The 23121-nt window shown below is 33.2% G+C and overlaps 1 protein-coding gene across 8 annotated transcripts in view; it reads left to right on the top strand.

The window, feature by feature from the left end:
• Positions 1-23121, top strand: part of LOC134268277 (epidermal growth factor receptor kinase substrate 8-like) — a 47894-nt gene that overhangs the window by 22189 nt on the left and 2584 nt on the right. For 7 of the 8 annotated variants that reach the window (XM_062750475.1, XM_062750471.1, XM_062750477.1 and 4 more), the window contains 14 exons: positions 1263-1369; positions 4981-5119; positions 5355-5682; positions 6261-6423; positions 6758-6966; positions 7813-7914; positions 8243-8318; positions 8563-8676; positions 11845-11950; positions 20644-20749; positions 21222-21496; positions 21674-21860; positions 21954-22089; positions 22344-22473. In XM_062750475.1, the coding sequence (XP_062606459.1) occupies positions 1263-1369; positions 4981-5119; positions 5355-5682; positions 6261-6423; positions 6758-6966; positions 7813-7914; positions 8243-8318; positions 8563-8676; positions 11845-11950; positions 20644-20749; positions 21222-21496; positions 21674-21860; positions 21954-22089; positions 22344-22473 (2178 nt within the window). The remainder of the gene's footprint in view (positions 1-1262; positions 1370-4980; positions 5120-5354; positions 5683-6260; positions 6424-6757; positions 6967-7812; positions 7915-8242; positions 8319-8562; positions 8677-11844; positions 11951-20643; positions 20750-21221; positions 21497-21673; positions 21861-21953; positions 22090-22343; positions 22474-23121) is intronic. The other variant, XM_062750476.1, reaches the window with a different exon arrangement.

Below are 23121 nucleotides of genomic sequence, written 5' to 3' on the forward strand. Positions count from 1 at the left end.
CATCGCGCTTATACTGTGCCTATTATGACGTCACGTTTGTGTTTGTGACGTAATACATCGACCGGGTATAGATTTTACTGACCGGGTATGGATTTACAACTGACCGGGTATAAGTAATCCACCGCCTTCACGTGACAGACTTCAACCAATCGTAAGCCAGAATTTCACGGAAAAATCAACAGAGGTGGGGTAAAGTTATGTACTTGTGTGTGTTAGTTTGTGTGTGTGTTAGCTTGCCCTGTTCAAAACAAGTGATGTTATTTGCATCAGGATCAAAGTTGAATGCTGCCTTAAATTATAGAATTTTTTTGTGAAGGTTTGCATTTGCAGTGCCCTTGTTGAGATTAATTATTGTATTATAGGTAAATTTATATTAAGTATGATGTAAAACAACATTTAGGGAAAAATTATTATTTGGAAGAAATTTGAAGGGGGTGTGTTGCAAAGCTTTCTCAGTGCCTAACACATTCTTGCAGATTTGAAATTGAATTTTATTTTTAGCAATTTAAGCATTTTGATATTTTCTTCAACTCTTTTGATTAATATGCACTTAATTTCTTGTTTATGATATATTCATTATACTAAATAGAATTCTTTTTCTTTAAACTTTTAGATGTCACATCTTTTATTGCAATATTTAACCTTTTATTAAAAATGTTTTCCCATTTTAAGGATTTTAATTTCATAGTAGATTCATGATGCAAGGTGTGTACATACTAATTATACTAAATAAGGATTTTAAAAGGGTTTGATTCTTAGCCTTGACACGAGAATGCATCTTGGAGGTATATTTATCTTAGTATTGTGTATATAAATGTAACTAATGTACTTTATGTAGTATAATATGAAGATAACGCAATATTCATGAATTTATAAAAAGGCGATAAGTGAATTATAGCCCAAGTAATGTGTCACTTGATCAGATATCTGGAGATCAGATTCACGAAAACACTTTAGGCAAAAAACTGCTGAAGTATACAGAGTGTATAGAAGCTGCCCAGGCCTAGTGGTCACTGTTGACCAGTCATTGCGGGATTATTGTAGCTCCGAATTTTACTCCATTCAGATTTTTGTTTTTCAGCATTTCTGGGCCATTTATCTGGAGTAACTGTTGTAATTGATTTTATACGCACTAGGATTGTATGTATTTATTAACCTGTTTGAGTTGGATGACCGATAATTATTGAATTGTGATTAATTCACAAGGTACCAGCTGTTGTGATTTTACAGTTACTGAGATCAGGGTTTGATTCTATTTTTAGACTACAGACAGAGTAGAGCAGGGGGTGGGTTCGGACAGAGTAACAGAGCCTCCTACATGCCCACAGATATGGACAGTGGCCAGAATGAAATTCTTGAGAGGGATGTGGTAAGTTACAAAGCCTTATAAACTAATTTTGATAAATTTTGGCCTATTCTCATGTGGTGGTAAATTACCAGAAATGTTGATTAGTAGCCATTAATTCTTGTTGTTCATAATTTAGTAAAACTATTCTTGCTGTACATTGTTGAATAGTTGCTTATTTAAATGTCATAAGTTAAAATGATAGAAAAATCGCTATTTGACACATTTGTTTTCCCTTATTGAATCTGTACATGTACAGTACAGGCAACGCGGATCCCGTATTTCCCGCGTCCCCGCCGCGGTATAATCACAACGCGGTATTTGGCCAGGTAGACAGGTAAACCGCGTTCCCTCCGCGGGAAATTCATCACTTACCTGTCCCCGCCGCGGTTAAATCATCGATCAATTACTGACAATTAGTATCGTAAACAAACGGGAGTTATCTCCCCGAATTGTAATTTGCGAATTTTCCCTGTAACAAAAAAAAAAAAAACAAAAACAAACAAACAAACAAAAAAAACAAAAAAACCCGTGTATTTGTTAATAAATTTTGCTATGAATAGAATTTAAACTAAGAAAAAATAAGTTTATTTTTGTTTCTAAAATTACATATCAATCTTTGAAATTGAATAGAAAATTTTATTAAATTGTTACGTCTTTGCAATTGGTTAATTATTTTGTGTTATTAAGAATCTATCAAGAAACAAAATTAAATACTAGAAATTTTAATTAGTTTTTTTTTTTTAATCTTCATATTATATGCAAACTGTAATAAATGTTGAACTCAGACTGTTTAAGTTTCGATGAACGATTTTCAGCATTCATTTGAAAAAAAAGAAAGATGTACATCTTTTTAAAAATGTACATCTTCATATTGTTTATTAATTAATTTCGATTTATTGTATATAAAATGTACAGGCTTTTTCTTAAAGTGTCAAATTACCGGAAAACATCCGATGACGAGCATTTGCAGTTACATGTAGTGGGCACGTGAACTTAAATTTTCTTTATCCAAGATATCAAAAAAAGTTCTATTCTTCTTTATTTCTCATCGTTTATGTTCTGTTCCCAAATTAAGTTAATTTAATTAATTAATTTTCTTTAATGTATTTCCCTCTTTTATATAAATGTGCAGGCATTTTTCTCAAATTGTCAAATGACCGGAAAGCATTCGATGACGAGAGTTAACTTTGAGCACGTGAACTTTATACAAGAGATCAAGAAAAAATATCGTTTTTCACCTTCACATTAACATGTTTTACTTTTTAATACAATGTCTTTCTTTTTAATTTTAATATTTCTCGATTTTCGTGTTCAATAGATAAGATAGGATGTGCAGGTGTAATGTTAAACTTCACAGACGAAATTATAGTTTATATTAATAAATATTCAATGCAAAAATTCATATATTTTTGTTTTCTTTGACAAATTCTGTTTCTTTGTGTATTAAGTATTAGCCGCGATCATTTCCTGTGTATAGGGATTAGCAGTGCCTGAGCAGGAAACGATATGCCCTGGGGGTTTCACACCTGTCTTATAGTATACCTTGGGTAACGCTTGCTGGATGTGCACGTCGTTGTCTAGCCATTCAACAACACATTTGATTCATTGTTTCATTATTATTTCATCGATATCATTTTCAGATGCGATATTAGCCTTGGAATTTGTGTCAAATTATTGTTGCTTTTTTTTAAACGGAGTGTATAAAAAGAATAAAAGTAAAAAAAAAAACTTTTAAAACAAATTAATGAAGTATTTGATATCAATTAAATCAAATAATGATCCATTACTATGTTATTTCGTGTCTGTTTATATCTGTACCAGTTAGAAGATTGAAAGAGAGAGAGAGGAGATAGAGAGAAGAAAAATATCACAGTATTAAGGCACGTTCATGATCGTTTTTCCTCCTTTTTGATCAGTATATCAATTTCTTAAGTTTAGCGAATAAAACTACCGGTGATTTATCAGTTTATTGACTATTTGTCGAATTTGTCTAAGTTTTATTGTTATTTATCGAGAGACTTGTTTATGATCCACTTTCTTCTTTCGTTTGGCATATGTACATGACATGTAATTTGAATTACTTCCCTTTTTGTCGCCAGATTACAACGACAGATTTTGGTGGTAAAATAAAATGTATTTTTGCTATAAAATTTGATTAAGAAAAACACAGTATATCAAAATTGTCGAATTCTTGAAAATATTTATTTGAAACAAAAAATTTAAAAAGGATTCTGTCTGCAACAAAAACATTCTTTATTTCTTGCATTTCAATTCATGAGCTACACATGAAAAAAAAAAACCGGCTTCGTTTTACAATGCCGTAGGAAAACGCATACAGGTAATACACTCAGGTAACATCCTGTGTATATAGGTAGTATGTACACTAGACAGCGTCGTTCCCTCGGGGCTTCTCATCCGCTTCGAGTAAGCTCCACTCCACACCAAACTTACCTGAGGAAAACCGAACGGTTACACAGAAAACTTGAAGCATGGCAACTTGCTGATTAAAATAAGTTAATTTCTGTGTTGTGTGTTCAAATATTTTAAGGGCCCATATTTGTGTTTGTGTTTTATTTGAACCGGAGAAATCTGAAATTTGTTTATCTTCATAAACATGATTTTAGTAATTTTCGAAAAGAGCAGAAAATAGAAATACATTCAAATACTAGCTATGATATTATTGATATTCTGAATAGAAATACCTGTGATTTTATTAACAAGACCCCCCCCCCCAAAAAAAGGTCGATATTTAGTTCATAGTGTTACAGTGTAGCGCATAATAATGGAGCAACGGTATTCCTACACTTGCGCGTGTTTTGTTAAAATTTAATTGTAGTTATGTATCACTATCTATCATCGTTTTTCATGCTATTATTTATAACAGACATGTATACAGAAGTAACGGTACTTTTCTAAATGAAACCAAATGACTGATATAATCTCGCAGATAAATAAACACATAGCTACAAGTAACTGCAACTGCACGGGCTAATTACGAACAGCGGATTACAGTGCATTTAAAGAGAAGCGATATCATAACATTCTTTAAATTTTAATTATACCCTTTTAGCAATTTGAAGATCATTTGGGGTGGCATTATTGATTTTGAAAATAAACTTTAAGTTAATATATTCGATAAATTATTCGACTTTATTTCATCCTATACTGTGCATGTATTACTGTTAACAGACGTTATTGAGAATTAATTAATTTTGAGTGACCATTGGTAAAAAAAATAAGAAAGATGTTTTTTATTAAACAATTTGATAAAACTTAAAAATGAATTTTTAAATAATCCATGTAATGGTATAAATCTATTAATATTAATGTGGTCGTAACCCCCCCCCCCCCCCCCCCTCATTTCGACACGATTACAGGTAAGAACAGCTAAGCTGAAGAATAACGGTAGAGGGCCCCGCCGCGGTGTAAACACGGTCTCAGGTAGCACCGCGATCGAAACCCGCGACGGTGTAACGCGGAAAGGATTAATACACCGCGGAGGGGACGCGGTCTAATACGGGATCCGCGTTGCCTGTACTGTATTGGTACCATTGCCTATTGGTAGAAAAAAACTGGATATCGACAAAGTGTTGATCCTGATGTATTTTGAACTTGTGTTTTTCTCTCTCTAGCAACTGTTGAATGCCTGTTTTGATGACATAGAGAAGTTTGTATCCAGGCTACAGCAGGCTGCGGAGGCATACAAAGAATTAGAACGGCGACGAAAAGATCGCAACAACAAAAAGTCCAAGACCAGCAGACAGTCCGGAGGTTAGTACCCTAAGTATTTTATTTTGAAATACATGTAATTCTGTTAAATTGTATTAATTTAAAACACAGATGCTGATCAATTGTAATAATTTACATAATGAACATTATGTTAATATGTAGCTCATCTGAGAATTCAAAATTTAATTAGAGGTAGATAGAATTGATATTTTAAGAGTCTTCCTTTTATGTAAATTATCAAAACATGAAGTAAATATTAATAAACTTTCATTTACAGATGGCATGCTAAATATGAGAGCAAAACCACCACCAGCGGATGACTTTATTGACATTTTTGAAAAATTTAAATTCGCATTTAACTTGTTGGCTAAACTAAAGGCTCACATACATGATCCCAATGCCCCAGAGCTTGTTCACTTTTTATTCACACCATTGAGCTTAATATACGAGGCTAGTCGTGACCCCGTGCATGGAGGTCGTGACCTTGCTGAGAGTGCCACCAGGCCAGCCATTACACAGGATGCTAAGCAATTGTTACTGAACTGTTTGACCTCTAAGGAGTTGGAATTGTGGCAGTCTCTTGGGAAATCCTGGACAACCAGTAGGTAAGGAGATGACAGGGGTGGTTTTTGGCTTTGTGTTAGAGAAACTGTTATTTATCTGGTATAGTACTCAACCATTTTGCAGAACTGATGAGGGTTTGAATTTTCCCAATAAACAGAGAAAAAAAATTAAATACATATTTTGATGCATTTATTACAGAATGACTTGTAAGAAATTGTATTGATTTTGAGATTATGGAGTTTATATCGATTTTGAGATATTTATATGGAGATTATTTTGTGATTTGATTTTGAGAAACCGTGAAATCACATATTTTCGAGGTGTCAAATTTTAATGGTTTTAGGAAAATAAATTATTTGGTTCATGGGGATTTGATATTGTGGTTGAAGAATTGTTCAGTTGTTATATATGTGAAAAATTGCATTTCATGGTGGACATAAATTTGTGGGTTGCTTTATACATTGAAAAACAGCAAAAATTAAACCCCCACGAAAATTCACATTATTATACTGGTATTTATGGATTCTGTTTTGTCAGATTATGTGATTTTTTTCTGGGATATAAATTTTGAAATATAAAAGAATAATGGAGACATTTTATCGATTCTGTGATATTATAGGGATAATTACGGAGACACCTACATGCCTCGGTTCTACAATGGTTGGGCCCCGGCGATGTCTGCCCCAGTAGACAGGCTAGACAGAGGTCGGATGGAGGACGCGTTAATGAACCATGAGAGACAGATCCGAGACCGCGACATTGAGGATAGAGTCAGGAGAGAGGTGCGGAATATATACATCAGATTTATTAAAGACTTCTGTACACAATGCCATATGGTGTTATAATGAAGTTGTATGGTTTTCAACAGTGCTCAGTCCCATTGTGCTTTTTTAAAACACCTTTGAATATGTTAAAAACTTCTAGTCATATGTATAGCTTTTGATACGAGATGCTCTTTTAATATGTATTAAGAAAAGCAGATTTTAGTACCTGTTGAATGTATCAGTAGGCGGACAAAGTCCAAACTGAAAATTACCTCACATAGTATTATTCTTAGATAAATACAGTGTAGTAGTGAATAAAAGTTCTTTGTTGATAATTAGATAAATTTTGTAGGGAGGTGAATTGGTGATGCCCTTCCCACCAACTCGAGATGAGGATAGGAATTACATAGGACGATCCACTCGTTATGATCAGTACAGCCGACCCCCTGAGGACAACTACGCAAGGTCGACTAAGCGTCCATCCACCCCCCCTCCTGGGGTCCCCTTTACTAACCCTAATGTTGCACGGTACCAGGAGCATGTTGAGCAACACATTAATAGGTCTGTCTCGCAGACACTCTCTTGTATACAAACATTCGGTGAACAAAAAAGTAGATTTTGAATTCATTTCAAGGGAGCAAATTATTTTTTGTGAGAAAAATGATAAACAATATTTCTTTTGGTCATTTTCTCTGAATGTTTGGAAATCTAGTTGTTACATACATGTACGCTTTAGATAAAAGAAGAAAGAAACATAAAGTGCAGCTTCAATTGTTATCAGTTGTTTCAGTCTTACAAAAATTGCTTTACATGTATGTAACATATTTACTGCTAGTATATTAGTTAATGTTGCTATATTTGTACTTTTATCTGTTATTTATATAATTATCTGTACTGGTAAGTCTACACTCTGATATTTTAAAAGGGTAAGGGTTCAAGTCCCCTATCTCCTGGAATAAAATGAATTAACTTGTCTGATTACCTCTAACACATTGTCTTACTATATCTGCAATCACAGAACTGTCTGACTGGATGGTGTTTATCATTCATTTACAAGTACATGTACTTGTTTGTTTGATTATAGTCCCTGCAAATATGTGTACCTTGTAACACACTCTAGTCTGAATTTCCTCTGTAACAAGCATGTTCTACTGACTGCCTGAAATGTTCAGTCTTTTTTCTTGAATTTCTCATGCACACAATGACTTCTGGAATTCTTTTCTGTTTTCCTTTCTTTAAAAGTGGAAAGATTAAAAATAAATTGAAAGTTCATCTATCCAAACCAGTTTTCAAACTACTGTCGAAAAGAAATAAAAAACATCATTTTGTTTATAAATATGCAACATTACTTCAGCCAGCACATATGAAGGATAGAAGTAAAATCTAAGGTGTTTGTATAATTTACAGAAACAGGGAGGTTCACGAGCCCAGAATGAGTGAGCCCCGTCCCATGTCCAGACAAGACAAGAACATTCAGTTTGCGCAGGACATATTGAGATCCAATGGAAAGTGAGTGTGGATTTCCTCATAGCTTTTAAATATTCCCTGAACGGGGATATACTGAAAGTTTATTTTATCTGATGTTTGTCTGTTTAAGAATTCTTGCACATTTTCAAAACCGATCCAAGAGAATTTTTATTGTCAAAGTTTTTATAAAAGATTCTTAAACTGTAATAGGTTTATAAAGCTGAAGAGGTTTAAAGTCATTAGTGAAAGTTTTTTAGTTCTTTGAACTAATTTTGAATAGTTTTATCATTAAATTTTCACATTTACAAAAATTAAATAAATGATAATATTGCTCCTTTAATTAAAAAGTCATTCATTTGGGCTATTTCAGGGTTATGGAGGCAGTCCATGATCGTCAGGGAAGAAATAACAAAGAAATCACAGTAGAAAAGGGAGATTTATTGCAGGTAAGTAATATTTTAACCCCAGTGAACATACAAGGTTTGTTCAATTTTGTAAACTTTGATATGTTATTATATCCCTAAACAACAGGAGATATAATATTATATGAATTATATTGTACTTGCAATGCTTCAACTAAACAGAAATTTCAGTGCATTCTGTAAATTAAAAAAAAATGCTTCCTTGAATTGAAAAAAAGGACTTTACATGCTTGTGTCTATCTATGCTATAAAGTGAAATAAATTTTAGGTCCTAGATGACTCCAGGAACTGGTGGAAACTGAAGAACCACGAGGGCCACATCGGTTACGCCCCCTACACAATACTGAAGGAATATGCAGTGTCAGATATGGAGATGGACAAGGTAGATAACTCCACCCAGCTGTCAGCCCCTACTGCAGTAGTCATGTTATAATGATTTAACAAAGTTCAATATATTGTGGATTTAGGCATAGTTCCAGACAGCTTATAAACCCCCAATTTACTCAGATTATTTTTATTTTTTGGACCAGAGGTATAATTATATGCACTCTAACAGAATAGCAAAAATTAGATAGAAACCAAATATTATAATTGCCATTTCTGAGAAGTTCTTCAAAATGCTTAAACAGCAGCATTTTCAAGCAAGAAAATACTTGTACTGCATATTAGAAAAATTTCAGTTCTGTCTACAACATTCTGTTTTTGAAAAAAGATATTGAACAGATAAAGCTTCATATGGAATCAAATTCAACCTTAATTAATGAATTCTTTAAAAGGAAGGGAAATTATATAAGCCTCACAAAATAATAATCATTACTACATGTATAACTAAGATTGCTTCAAAAAAAGTTTTTTTTTTTGAATTATTTGGGGAAAAAAAATTGTGATAATGAGTGTTTAGTTTGAAGTGAAAAAAAGTTTGAATAATAATTTGCTTTCAAAATAATTTCTACTCTCATTAGAGACTCTCATGCTAATAGTTGCACTATTAAATGATCACATTTTATTCAGATTGAGGAAATTTTTACAATTGTCAAACGGTTTCTCATTATACAGAAAATAATGTAACATGCCATTGTATTAATGTTATGAATGCATTGATTGATTTGAAAGTTTGTGCTTCCATGCTGGAAAAAAAATTTAAAAATTAGAAAAAATTTTTAAAAATATGTTGACAAGAACCACCAATCACTGATTTTTTTCCGCCAGGGTTTACGCTCTAGTAGACAGCATTAACTGGCCAGTATGGGAGAGTGTGTTTATACAACAGTAAGAACCTTGTAGTCTGTATCATCCAGAGAGTCGTATTAGTCAATGTAACACTCGGCTGTCAATATCTAGCTTGTCCCACAGGACCTCATAGTCAGCTGATGTCAGTTATATCATTAACATTTCATTTATTAATTAGAGTTGGTTTAATTAGCAGCTTCATTTATTTTTTTTTTCAATGTTATATTTTATGTCTGCACATGTGATCAAGTAGACTAACATTAACACTTAGGAAATTATTTTTCATTATTGCACACAGTTACTAACTTCATTTTTTAAGGGATTGTTTATCAGAGACATGGGGAATCATTGTATCTGAAGAGCTTTCCTGTGTAAATTATTGTCAATGTGCTCTTGCCAACAAATGTTGAGGAAATTTATAATGCATTGGTCAGGGTGCAGAAATATGACCGCAATATGCGCTTTTGTTTGTCATTGAGGTTATGGAAAACAAATGGCCACCAAGCTCAGTATTGAACAGCAAGATGAATTTTACTGACATCTTTCCTTACTACCATATCCAATCTATAAATATTAATTTTATGTGTATCTCCCTATATGTCTTTAGTGAGCAGATCTAGAGCAAACTTGGAAAAACCAAATTTGTAGATAATTTTTTAATTGATTAATTACCTGTTCTTTAATTGTCAGAGGGCATGGGATCATTTGATGGTAATTATGACGTAGGACTTGGAATTCACTAGGGGCTCCTGTTATAACATCGTTAGATGAGCTGTTTAAAGTGACGTAGAGACCCTAACTATAGATTTATAGACGGTGTTGTGACTAGATTTCAATTGTGTTTCTTAGTTGCTATGTTGTATTGTTTAAATTTCAAATTGTGTGTCTGTCTAATTAAATCCATCGACACCAGTAGATTTCCTGAAAAAAAGATTAACACATGCTCTTATTTCATTTTTATAGTAACATTTTATCCATGAAAATTAAACCTCTTATTTCCATTTCAATTTTCACATTCTAAATCATTTATTTGTACCTCATTAATTTTTCATTTCAATCTTAATGTTAACATTTTTCTGAAGTACACAGGTAGACGGGTGGTAAGAAAATCTTGTTTTTGGTCAAAAACAAAAACAAACTAAACAAAACAAAAATCAAACAAACAAACAACAACAACAACAAAAAAATAATGATAAGAGAGAAAGAAATAAAAACTTGCTTGATGGGATGAACTTTTTGGCAATTCTTTTGATTTGAAAAATTGAATTAAAAACGAAGTATTTATTGATCAGAAGAAAATCAACAACAAAAACATCAATTTGCATGGAAAATGTAGATTGTACCTTATGTGTAACAAATAGAATTGTAATTTTTTTCTTCCAGTATTTGTTACCTGTAACACTCGAGGTCCCTCCGAATTGAATAGGTCAAGGTGTGACAAAAACTGCATAAAACAATATTCAGTGTACCTACATGTACTTTTATTTATTATATACTGGTAGATATTACAGGGCTTTATAATTGGGGATTCTGTCTAAAACTTCAATTAACAGTAGATACATATGCCTGTCTATATGTCTTAAAATAGTATATGTTTGTAGTGATATATGGGTATGATATCAAAAAATGAACTTTTGGAGATGGTCTCTTGAAAAGTCTTGCATGAAAAAAAATAGCTAAAATATAAGTTAAAAAATGTGCAAGATCAAATAACTATCAAGGGTTTCTATGGGCATGCCCAAATTTTTCAATCCCAGTATAACTTGTATACATCTACTTGTATTACATACCATTGTACTTTATTTATATCAGCTGATACTAAAATGGTCCAAGGTAAAGAATGAAAAAAACTTCAACTTTACATTTTGTCCGATAATTATCTTAGGTATTGGAAAGATGGTCGAACAAATTCTAAATTACTGGTGTGCATGGGGTATGCTTAAACGTGTATTAAAAAATAAGAAAATCGTGTTAAGTGGAGAGGTTATTTAGGTTGAATAAATTTTAACTTAATACTTATAATGGTGTGGATTTAACCGGCATGATTATTAATTTATTGCTTTACAGTAAGGTTTGCTGTGTGAATTTTTTTTCTATATGAATATTTCTCGTGTGAATTATTTTATTTTGTAAAGTTTTTGATGTTTGTTTCTGGAAGTCATTTGCCAAGCAAAAGTTGCATATTGAAAGATAACCTAGCATTGTGTGTTCAAAATTTATTTGAAGTTCTATAAACCTGTGTGATCATCGTCAGATTTTTATCAACAATGAACTTTATATTGTGGTTTTACTCATTCTGATTTTTTTTTTCAATTTTCAGACAAGGGGTAGAAGATCAAGTGGAGAATATAACAGCCACATTCAGACAAATGGGGCCCCCGCCCCTCCCGCACCCCCACCCCCACCCAGTGGGAGTCGTCGCCAAGGTGATTTTAGATACTTTTAATTCATTGACCTCTCCCCCTCTTTCACTCACTAAGGGACATATCATTTTTGTACAGAGACATTATAAAACAAAGATAGCAATATTGTTGAGTATTTTTTGATTAGGTTGCTATGGTATATCACATTCCATTAACCTTACCCACTGCTGACAATGATGTTATTTGTGTACAGTTTAGCTACTTTATTTTTCATATGAAAGGAATCAAAGTGCTATATATTTAGATAGTAGCTTGCTTTATAGTGAAAAATACTAGAAAGAAATTAAGATTTACAGAAATAACAAGTTTCTGAAATTTTTATAAATTATTGATTCTTCGGTTGTTGATTCAAAGTTTATCTGTGATAAAAATTTTTTTCATTGTTGACCTTTTTCTTAATGTGGCTTTTGAAGTAGCTTTTTTGAATTTTTTCTGCTGGTCTGCATATCATACTCATGAGTACTCATCGTACGTCTTTCACCGTTCAAAGAGTATCGTTATATTCATTTTTAAACGTCTCATTATCATCCTAGATTTCCATCAATCTAATTCACATCTAAATCGGAATTAGCTTGATCTGTTTAGTATCAGAGGTATATATATGAATATAGAATTTATTTACTTGTATATATATAAAAAATGAGTGCATAATCATAATCAAATGCATGCATTATGTATTTGAAATCAAAGTCTGAAGTGACAATTTTTTTTTCATGTTCACGACTGATTTGTCTTTTTTTTTTTTTTTTACCTGTAGACAGGTGACATAAAGAATTTTATAAATATTATAAGAGGTTATAAATAAACTTTCTATTATTTTATATATAAATTGAATTGTATATCTTCATTTATAGATATTCATATATCATATTGAATTCAAAAGTTCATGTTATATATCATATTGAATATTCAGACTTGTGTTTGGGGTATAGAAAGGACATTTGAAACCTTTTTAATATGCACAAAATATTTACAGTGTATATTCCTAAAACCTTATATCTTATATATTTATGATTTTATAGGCCTTAACAAATGAGAGAGTTTATTTGTTTAATTACATATTCAATGGAGTGGGTGTTGATTCTATGCAGTGTCTTTAAATCTTACATTTTGAAATATGTTTCTGAGATAATTCAATTGAAAATGTTTTATTTTTCTGAACGACCTAATTTCCATAATTAGTCATGAGTAACATTTATCAAAACCCATCAAGTAGTTTATGTCTAGCAGCAATGAAGTAATATATGTAAAACATCAATGTACAAAAGTTAGGTACACAGGAATGGAAATTGGAATTTCCCAAAGACAAAGCTACTGTTTTTTTATTGGCCAGTTGACGAGGCTTGGGTTTAATCAGGGCTAAACTTTGTGTTGCTTGACTTTTGAGAGTTTCCCTTTGTGTTGTATAATCGCACCTGTAGAAGTCTGTGTAACTAGTAGTCAAAATCTAGTCTATGCACCATCCAGGAGACAAAAAACACCCAACTGACTCTGATGTTCGAAATATACATCTGGAATTTTTACCCTCTGTATTTTAATCTACTAATGACATGCACTGAATTCAGATATTAGTTTATTAGTGTTTGATTATTAACTATTTGCACGAATTAATTTTACATTGGTTGAAAGAAGTTTGCATGATTTTAAATGCAAATATAACCAAATTATATCTGACATGGAATTTTCAAATATTAACACACATTTACAGCAATATTTGTCACTTTTTCTGTAGAAAAATGTAGAATGTTTTCCTTGCACTATACTAACCAATTGCATGCATTTCTTTTCATATTTAACCTTAATTAGCTTTCAGTTTTCACTGCACTGTAGACCAAAGATTTGCACCAAAAATTGCATGACGTTTTCAGAAGTAGTTTTGCAAAATTACTGCAAACCAGCTTTTATTCATGTTTTGTATTCCTTAAACATGAAAACGTTTACATGAAACATTTCCATTGCTTCTGCAACTGTGTTTTGCATGTGCCTTTATTAGAAGATTGTTTTTTTTTTTACCTCAATGGTTTTATTTACCAAACCAGTAAAAAAAGTTTCCTATCTGAATAAAAGCTGATTAAATGTAATTTACAAAGTAGAGTTTGGTTTTTCCTTTGTGTTTGGTGATGGGATTTGCAGTGTGCACTATACATTTGTTTTATTTATTAACAACCACTAAACTCTTTTTGCCTCATTTTTGAAGTAATTAAAAAAACACAGAATGGGTAAAAATATTTATACTATCAAAGATGAAAATCAGGAGGATAAAATAACCAGGCAGCGATTTTCCGTAAGTTTGCATGCTGATGCCAAATCGAATTTTTCTAAGCCAGCTTTAATTTAGTGCTAGCGTAAATTTCTAGGTTCCATATTCCTTTCCTGTGCACCTTTCTTTTATCACTGAGTTAATTGCTGTAAATGGTTGTGAGGTACATTTTGTACCAAAAATGTATGAAATATACCATGTTTATGTTTATATAATCTAACATGACAATAAAGATACCTATACAAAAAAATTTTATTATGTGATTTTTATGTGCATGATCATTGGTTGAACACAAATATATGAAAATAATGTCTCTTTGAATGTAAAACATTGATAAATTAGACATGAATTTTAGAGTCTTAAGATATTGAAGCTAGATGGAACAGTATTCTTTTTCTGAAAGAGGCATAGTAAAATTTTGGAAAGGCAAAACATAAGTTTCTACTGATTTCTGTCTCATTGGTCTCATGCTTTTTGATATTGAAGTCCTTGATGTTGGAGAAGATTAGAAACAATCCTGAGTTGATCATAAGCTGAGCCGCTTCTCTGCAGTGGTTGAGCTGTAAGTTGTAACTTTCATATTGTAGAAGTTTGGGCTTTAAAGACCATATAGACACTGGAGTTTAGCCTGGGTTGCTCAGTGGTAGAGCACCTGACTAGTAACAAAGGGATTCTAAGTTTGATTTCATATCTGATGCTATACATTTTTTACTTGCATGTCTCCTTTCTTACTATATTTGTTGGCCAGTGTGAATAGCTATGTACACAATTGTAAAATTTGTGTACAAGTGAGTATGGTCCAGAAAATGATATATTTACATGTAGAGTGCATTTTGACTTTAAACAAGATGTGTTTGTGAAACACTGATGCCCCGGTATGGCAACATAGCAAAAGTTAAACTTTTCTTCAAGGCAAATTAAATATAATTGGTACCCAAAGTAAGGTCTTCTCACAAGAAATACAATCGTGAAATATGAAAATCCTAGCACCAGCTGTTCAAAAGTTATGGCTAAGGATAAGTTTTGAAAGGTAAACCAAACTCCAGGGTCAAGGTCAAAGGGTAAAAGTTGTTGGTTTCTAAAGAAAAGTTTTGCCACAAGGATCACATGTGAAAGTATGAAAGCCAAAACTCTTAACTGTTCAAAAGTTATGACCACGTTAAAGTTTTGAAAAAGTAGGTCAAACTCCAAGATCAAAGATCAAGGTATCCAATGAAATGTCACAAAGATTAAATATGTGTAGTATGAAAGCCCTTCAAAAGTTAGAGTCAAAGTTGTTGGTATCAAATGAAAGTTCTTTTCACAAGGATTACATATGTGTCCTAGCCCTTCCCGTTCAAAAGAGTGGCCAATATTAAAGTTTTTTAAAAGTACGTAAATCTCCAACTGAAGGTCAAGAGGTCAAAGTTGTTGGTATCCAATAAAAGGTCTTGTCACAAAGAATACCTGTTTGAAATATAAAAACCCTAATATCTACTGTTCAAAAGTTATGATCAAAGTAAATGTTTGGAATTTTTGTGTATAAGTTTGTCAAATTCTGTCAAATAGGAAAAGAGAGGGCTAAAATAGGCTGCACCTGCTGCCCAATCCTATTCACAATAACATCAGTGAATAAAATATTGTTTAAATAAAAAAAGTAAAATTTGGTGGTACCCAAAGAAAGGTCTTGTCATAAGGAATAAAATGTGAAACATGAAAGTCATAGCTCCACTAAATCAAAAGTTATGGGCAAGGTTAAAGTTTTTGCGGACAAACAGACAGACAGAGCAATGGACAGACACAACAAAAACTAAATGCCCCTGAATCTTCGATTACGGGGGCATAAAAAGTATGAAAGGGAGCCAGTTGGCGTTTCCATTCTGCAATAATATATTTTTAAAAGCTTTTCAGGTTTTGCAATGAATCTTTAAACCACAACTCCCCATGGCCTTAAAAGCGCAACGGAAAGGTCAAGGTCAGAAACGTATATTACATACAGGTTATAGTATTCGGATAATTTGAGTTCTTTTTATGCCCCCGTAAACGAAGTTTCGGGGGTATATAGTTTTTGTCGTGTCCGCCTGTCTAGCTGTCTGTTTGTCCGCAATAACTTTAACCTACCCATAACTTTTGATTTGGTGGAGCTATGACTTTATATTTCACATGTGTATTCCTTGTGACAAGACCTTTCCTTGGGTACCACCAAATTTGACCATTTGAGCTTGACCTTGGAGCTTGACCCACTTTTACACAAAAATTTCAAACTACAAGTTTGGCCATATCTTTTGAACAGTAGATACCAGAACTTTTATACTTCATATATGTATTTTTTGTGGGAAAACCTTTCATTGGATACCAAGAACTTTGACCTTGACCTTGGAGATTTCTGTACTTATGAAAAAACTTTAACCTTGGCAATAACTTTTGAATGGTAAGGACTAATGCTTTCATATACTTCACATATGTAATCCTTGTGAGAAGGATCTTCATTGGATACAAAGAACTTTGACCCTTGGACCTTGACATTGGAGTTTGACCTACTTTTAAAATGCAAACCTTGACCATAACTTTTAAAGGGTTAGGGCTAGTGCTTCCATACTTCAAATATTTAATCCTTGTGTAAAGTCCTTTCATTTGATATCAAGAATTTTGACCTTGACTTTGGAGTTTGACCTACTTTTTAGCTCACCTGAGCCGAAGGCTCAAGTGAACTTTTCTGATCAAAATTTGTCCGTCGTCTGTCGTTGTCGTTGGCGTTGTTGTCGTTGTCGTTGTCGTAAACTTTTCACATTTTCATCTTCTTCTCAAGAACCACTGGGCCAATTTCAATCAAACTTGGCACAAATTATCCCTGGGTGAAGGGGATTCAAGATTGTTCAAATGAAGGGCCACGCCCTCTTCCAAGGGGAGATAATTATGAATTAGTGAAAAATTAATAGCATTTTTAAAAAATCTTCTTCTCAAGAACCACTGGGCCAGGAAAGATGAAACTCATGTGGAATCATCCTCAGGTAGTGTAGATTCAAGTTTGTTCAAATCATGACCCCCGGGGCTAGGGTGGGGCCAAAATGGCTGACCCAAATTTTACATAGGAATATTTAGGAAAAATCTTTAAAAATCTTCTTCTTAAGAACCACTGGGCCAGGAAAAATGAAACTCATGAAGAATCATCCTCAGGTAGTGTAGATTCAAGTTTGTTCAAATCATGACCCCTGGGGCTAGGGTAGGGCCAAAATGTCCGACCAAAGTTTTACATAGGAATATATAGGAAAAATCTTTTAAAAATCTTCTTCTCAAGAACCACTGGAATTGGAAAAATGACACTCATGTGGAATCATCCTCAGGTAGTGTAGATTCAAGTTTGTTCAAATCATGACCCCCGGGGCTAGGGTGGGGCCAAAATGGCCAACCAAAGTTTTACATAGGAATATATAAGAAAAATCTTTTAAAAATCTTCTTCTTAAGAATCATTGAGAAAGGAAATATGAAAATAAATGAAATTATCCTCAGGTAGTGTAGATTCAAGTTTGTTCAAATCATGACCCCTGGGGCTAGGGTGGGGCCAAAATGGCTGACCAAAGTTTTACATAGGAATATATAGAAAAAATTTTTAAAAATCTTCTCAAGAACCACTATGCCAGGAAAAATGAAACTCATGTGGAATCATCCTCAGGTAGTGTAGATTCAAGTTTGGTCAAATCATGACCCCCGGGGCTAGGGTGGGGCCAAAATGGCCAACCAAAGTTTTACATAGGAATATTTAAGAAAAATCTTTTTAAAAAATCTTCTTCTTAAGAATCATTGAGAAAGGAAATATGAAACTTAAATGAAATTATCCTCAGGTAGTGTAGATTCAAGTTTGTTCAAATCATGACCCCTGGGGCTAGGGTTGGGCCAAAATGGCTGACCAAAGTTTTGCATAGGAATGTATATAAAATTTTTTTAAAAAATCTTCTTCTCAAGAACCTTTGGGCCAGGAAAGACGAAACTTATGTGGAATCATCCTCAGTTAGTGCAGATTCAAGCTTGTTCAAATCATGACCTCTGGGGCTAGTTTTGGGGCCAAAATGGCTGACCAAAGTTGTACACAAGGATATACAGGGAAACCTTTCAAAATCTTTTCAAATACGTCAAAGCAATGACTAGTGATATTTTTCTATTTATATGGAATCATCCTCAGGTAGTGTAGATTGTACATTGTTCAAATCATGACACCCAGGAGGGTTAAAATTCAAGCCCCCCCCCCCCCCCTCCCCCAGTAAACTTTCAGTTTTGATCTGATTTGTGCTTTTTCCTAGCAAATTGTTCAGGTGAGCGATGTGGCCCCTGGGCCTCTTGTTAAATTTTTAACCTTGGCCACAACCTTTGAAGGGTTGGAGCTGGGGCTTCCATACTTCACATATTTATTTTTTGTGGCAAGACCTTTCACTGGATATCAATTACCTTGACCTTTTGACTTTGACCTTGGAGATTTCCATACCTATGAAAGAACTTTAACCCTGGCATACTTTCATATTTCACAATTGTATTTCCAGTGAGAATACCCTACTTTGGGTACCAATATATTAAATTTGCATTTAAGAAAAGTTTAATCTTCGCAATATTGCCATACGGGGACATCAGTGTTTCACAAACACGTCTTGTTTCTGTAAGATTTCAAAATTAAACGTTAAATCATGAAACTTCAAAAAGGCTCTTTTTGACTTTTAATTCGCAAAATAAATGTCAAGGATAACTTTTTTTCTCCACCTGTAATTTTTTTTCTCCATATGAAAGAAAATTGAAGTTCGTCCAAACTCATTTTTTCCTGAAGCGGAGACACGAATTCTCTGAATTTACCTTTTCTTTGTTGAAGAAAAACATAATGCTTAAAGGAGGCTTGGCGTCAACAAATCAACCATCAGATATAACCTCATTTTTTAATATTATGGTATCTTAAGCTGTCAATTATCATTTGGCAAGGGAAAATTTCATACATTTTAGTTTTAAAATTTGATCATTTGTACATCTTTATATGGAGCTCTTCTTCTGAAGGAGATCAATATAATGTAGTCTAAAATGACTATAACCACCCAGTCCTCTTTAGATCTCAGAGTGTGCCTTGGCCGTTGAACATCAATTACATGGTCAATATTTACAATGATCCATAAAATGATACAAATATATGTATATATTCTATCCGGAAAGAAAAGTGTACAAAATCTTCAACACCCCATCCCTTTCCAGTTCCAAAGCTCCTTTTCGGTAATAGCTTGAATATAAGTAATGTGTGGGTTTATTGTGACAAATTACTAGTATATCCTTAAGTAATATTTCAGTAAGTCCATATAAAGTAAAAAAAAATGTCCAAAACAGTATATGACTGTCATATGTCTTTTTACAATAAAACTTGCTATAACGAAATCAAAATGTCCCTTTACAGTAAAACTTGCTATAACAAAATCAAAATGTCCATTTAAAGGATAACTTGCTATAACGAAATCAAATTGTCCATATACAGTAAAAATTGCTATAACAAAATTAAAATGTCCCTTTACATGTACAGTTAAACTTGTTATAACGAAATTAAAATATCCCTTTACAGTAAAACTTACTATAACGAAATCAAAATGTCCCTTTACAGTAACACTTGCTTTAACAAAATCAAAATGCCCATATACAGTAAAACTTGCTATAACGAAATTAAAATGTCCATTTACAGTAAATTAAACTTGCTATAACGAAATTAAAATGTCCTTATACAGTAAAACTTGTTATACCGAAATAAAAATTTCCATAATTGCAGTAAATCTTGTAAAAATTATTGCAAAACTTATTAAATTGAATTAAGAATTTTTGTATACAGTAAAACTTGTTATAACTTATATTAAGTTTTCAAAGTACAAAAAAGACTTTTATCTACAAATTCCAGATTTCCATATAAAGTTATAATAGTAGTGTTGTACTCAGAGACTCAAGGAGCTACTGTAACAGAACCTTTTATCCTTATGATTTTTTTTTGTTCTCAAGACAGTATTTATAAACTTGACATATGTGATTTGTATTCTATTCCCTTGCACTGAAGTGCAAGAAGTGCAAGGGATCATGGGACAAGACTATGTAAACATATGTGGTTTGTACTCTATTACTCATCATTCTGAAACTTGGAAAAAGGGATAAGAAAAATGTACATAAAGGAGAAAAATACAGCAAAGAAAACGTTTGCCCTAAACAGGCTTTGAATTTTTGCTCTAAATCTGTTTGTAATTCCAATATTTTGACTCCCTTTATAAAAAAAAAAACAATTAATGACTCTTTAGTGAAGGTAAAATTTTATTTTCTAGTAATAATAAAACACATTTCTAGTCATTTCAATTCCGTTGAGTTAGGGTATACTGGTAGTAGCAAAGCCTTTTTGGCGGAGGATATACTTTATTTGTATTTACAATGAAATGTTGTTTTGCAATATTATGTGCAGACGACATTGACGACAAAAAGCAACGTAGAAACAGCAACAGACGTCAACGTCACAGCGAAGACTACAGCAGTGGAAGTGCGAGTGATGATGAACGGCGATCACGTGGGTAAGTAATTTATCCTTGGGAAAAAAATTGAAAACAACTGTAGATTTTTTTGTAATGAAATATGGAAATAAACACTGTAATCAAGCTAAAAAAAATCATTGAGACTGTCAATATCCTTGTTTCATCAACTTATTTGTCAATAGTTTGTCTCGTTTTAGATATTGTTGGTACGTAGAATATGTATTTGCGTATCGAATCAACTGGAAAACACGAATTCCTTATACGCAAGTGATAAGGGTTAGTTTGTGAAAAAATAATTTTGAACAAATAATGTATTGACTACAACACCTTTGAAATTTTTGCCCCATTTAATTTGGCTTTGTTTACAGTGTGTGAATTTAGAAATAGCAAATATAATATACAGTGTAAATCTCACTAAAGAGACAATTATTCTGATCGAAAAGAAACCTTTTAATTAAGAAATGCTGTTCCCAAATGACTGTTTTATAACATGTTACGTCTACCTCACCAGACGGAGGAGTGATAGAGCTTACAGCTCACGAAGCCCACGTGACGATAGCGACGGTTGGAGCCGAGATAGCAGCGACAGGGAGCAGACAAGTTACAGGTCTAACAGACAGAGCGACAAACGAAGGCAGCGGTCACCACCCTCAAAATATAGTGATCCGCCAACCCCTAGGTATGATGATCCGCCAAGAAAATACAGAGATCCATCACCAAGACGTAAAGATCCTCCTCCGCCACCGGCATCTAGACCTCCTCCAGCAAGGGGTCAAAGAACCACCAGTAAGCATACTATTTGAAAATAAAGTGCATGATTACTTGTGCTTTGTTATTGCAACAAATTTAGAAATCCATAAAACATTGTCTTCAATAAAAAGTTCATTTCTGGGTTGGAGTTTATCCTTGCGAAAAACCTTCAATGGTTCTTGCAATTGGTAAAAAATGGAATAATTTTTATAGCTGATAAGAAAAGAGATGATCTTCATGATGAACTTCAGCAGCGAATGTCTCGAGGTCCAAAATCAGGTCAAGGTCCTAAGACTGCCCAGAAACCACAGCGAGAGCGACCCCAGGTCAAAAACATTACAGCAAGGTCATCCGTGGACGAAGTCGGTGATTGGCTGGATACAAAAGGATTTTCTGAAGAGTAAGCAGTGCGGTATTTTTGATTGGTTGATTGTTCCCAAATTTAATATTTGTAAATTCTGTATTGGTAAAAAAAATTATTTGATTTTTACAGGTGCATCCATGTATTACGAAGATATAATGGAGAAGACATGTTCCGATTGAAAAGGAAAGAAATGGACAGACTTATTGGCACTCAAGAGGCACAGCGACTAGAAAGTCAAATCCTCGTCCAGAAAAACAAAGAAGGGGTAAGGTATAAGTTCTGAACACAAGGGCTCCTTCTTTCTTCTATGGGAAGAGTATATGAGAGAAAGGCTATCGTAAGAAGAAGTAATATTGCGAGGTCGTGAAATGTGGTGGGGACATGAATGACTCAGAAAAAGATTGTAAAATAAAAAGTTCTCACTAGCAACTGATTAAAATTTATCCATGTTGATCTATATAGATATTTGAAATGATGAAAGCTGACGTCAAGGTTAAAGGTTAAATATGTTCATTGCAGTACAAGACGGCACGTAGTGGCGGGAAAGAATTGCAGGCGATTCTTCACAGGCGGAAGGAAATGGCGGACCGGAAGGGAGGCGATAATCCGGCGTTCGCTCCGGAATCCCCCGACTATTCAGATTCGGAGAGTAAGTCCATCCAGCATACTCCCTGTAGGATGCACGCTTGTCTGCTTCTTAGCATTGACTCTGATTTTACGAGATTTAGAAGATGAATTGCTAGACTCCTGCTTTGGTTATAGATGTGTTCATTGTCTTTCGACGACTTCTTTCAGCATCAAATCTCAAACTGACACGAACATTATGTAAGATAGGTTTCTAATTTTCTCAACAGTGAAATTGTAGGACATATTGTAAGGAAAAAAAAACCTTGAGAAAACCTAATTATTGTATACGAATTCTAAAGGAAAGAACAGTCAAAATTAAATAAACTGTCACTTTTATAAACGCCAAAGTGAGATGTGATTGTAGTGGAGTGGTTCGTTGAAATTTCGGCGTATTGGGTTGTGGTTAAAAATATTTTTATTTTTGAAAACATCGACTTCGAGATATAAAATGAAAAAATGATTCATACCAATATTTGCAAATTCTGTTTGATTTTTCACAACTATTGCTTTAAGGCAAATCTGCTTTTCCAAATGCTGGAACTCCTATGCACCATGTATTTATAAAGAAGAACAGGCACTTGACGATATTTTTGTTCTTAACACAAAAATTAAAAAAAATAGATAGTAAAATAGTCAATAATTAACCCTTCTAATAAAAAAAAAAACATTT

The sequence above is a fragment of the Saccostrea cucullata genome, unplaced genomic scaffold, assembly GCF_032062105.1.
Source record: "Saccostrea cucullata isolate Sc308-1 unplaced genomic scaffold, CSIRO_AGI_Scuc_v1 ctg293, whole genome shotgun sequence".
In the NCBI taxonomy this organism is placed as follows: domain Eukaryota; kingdom Metazoa; phylum Mollusca; class Bivalvia; order Ostreida; family Ostreidae; genus Saccostrea; species Saccostrea cuccullata.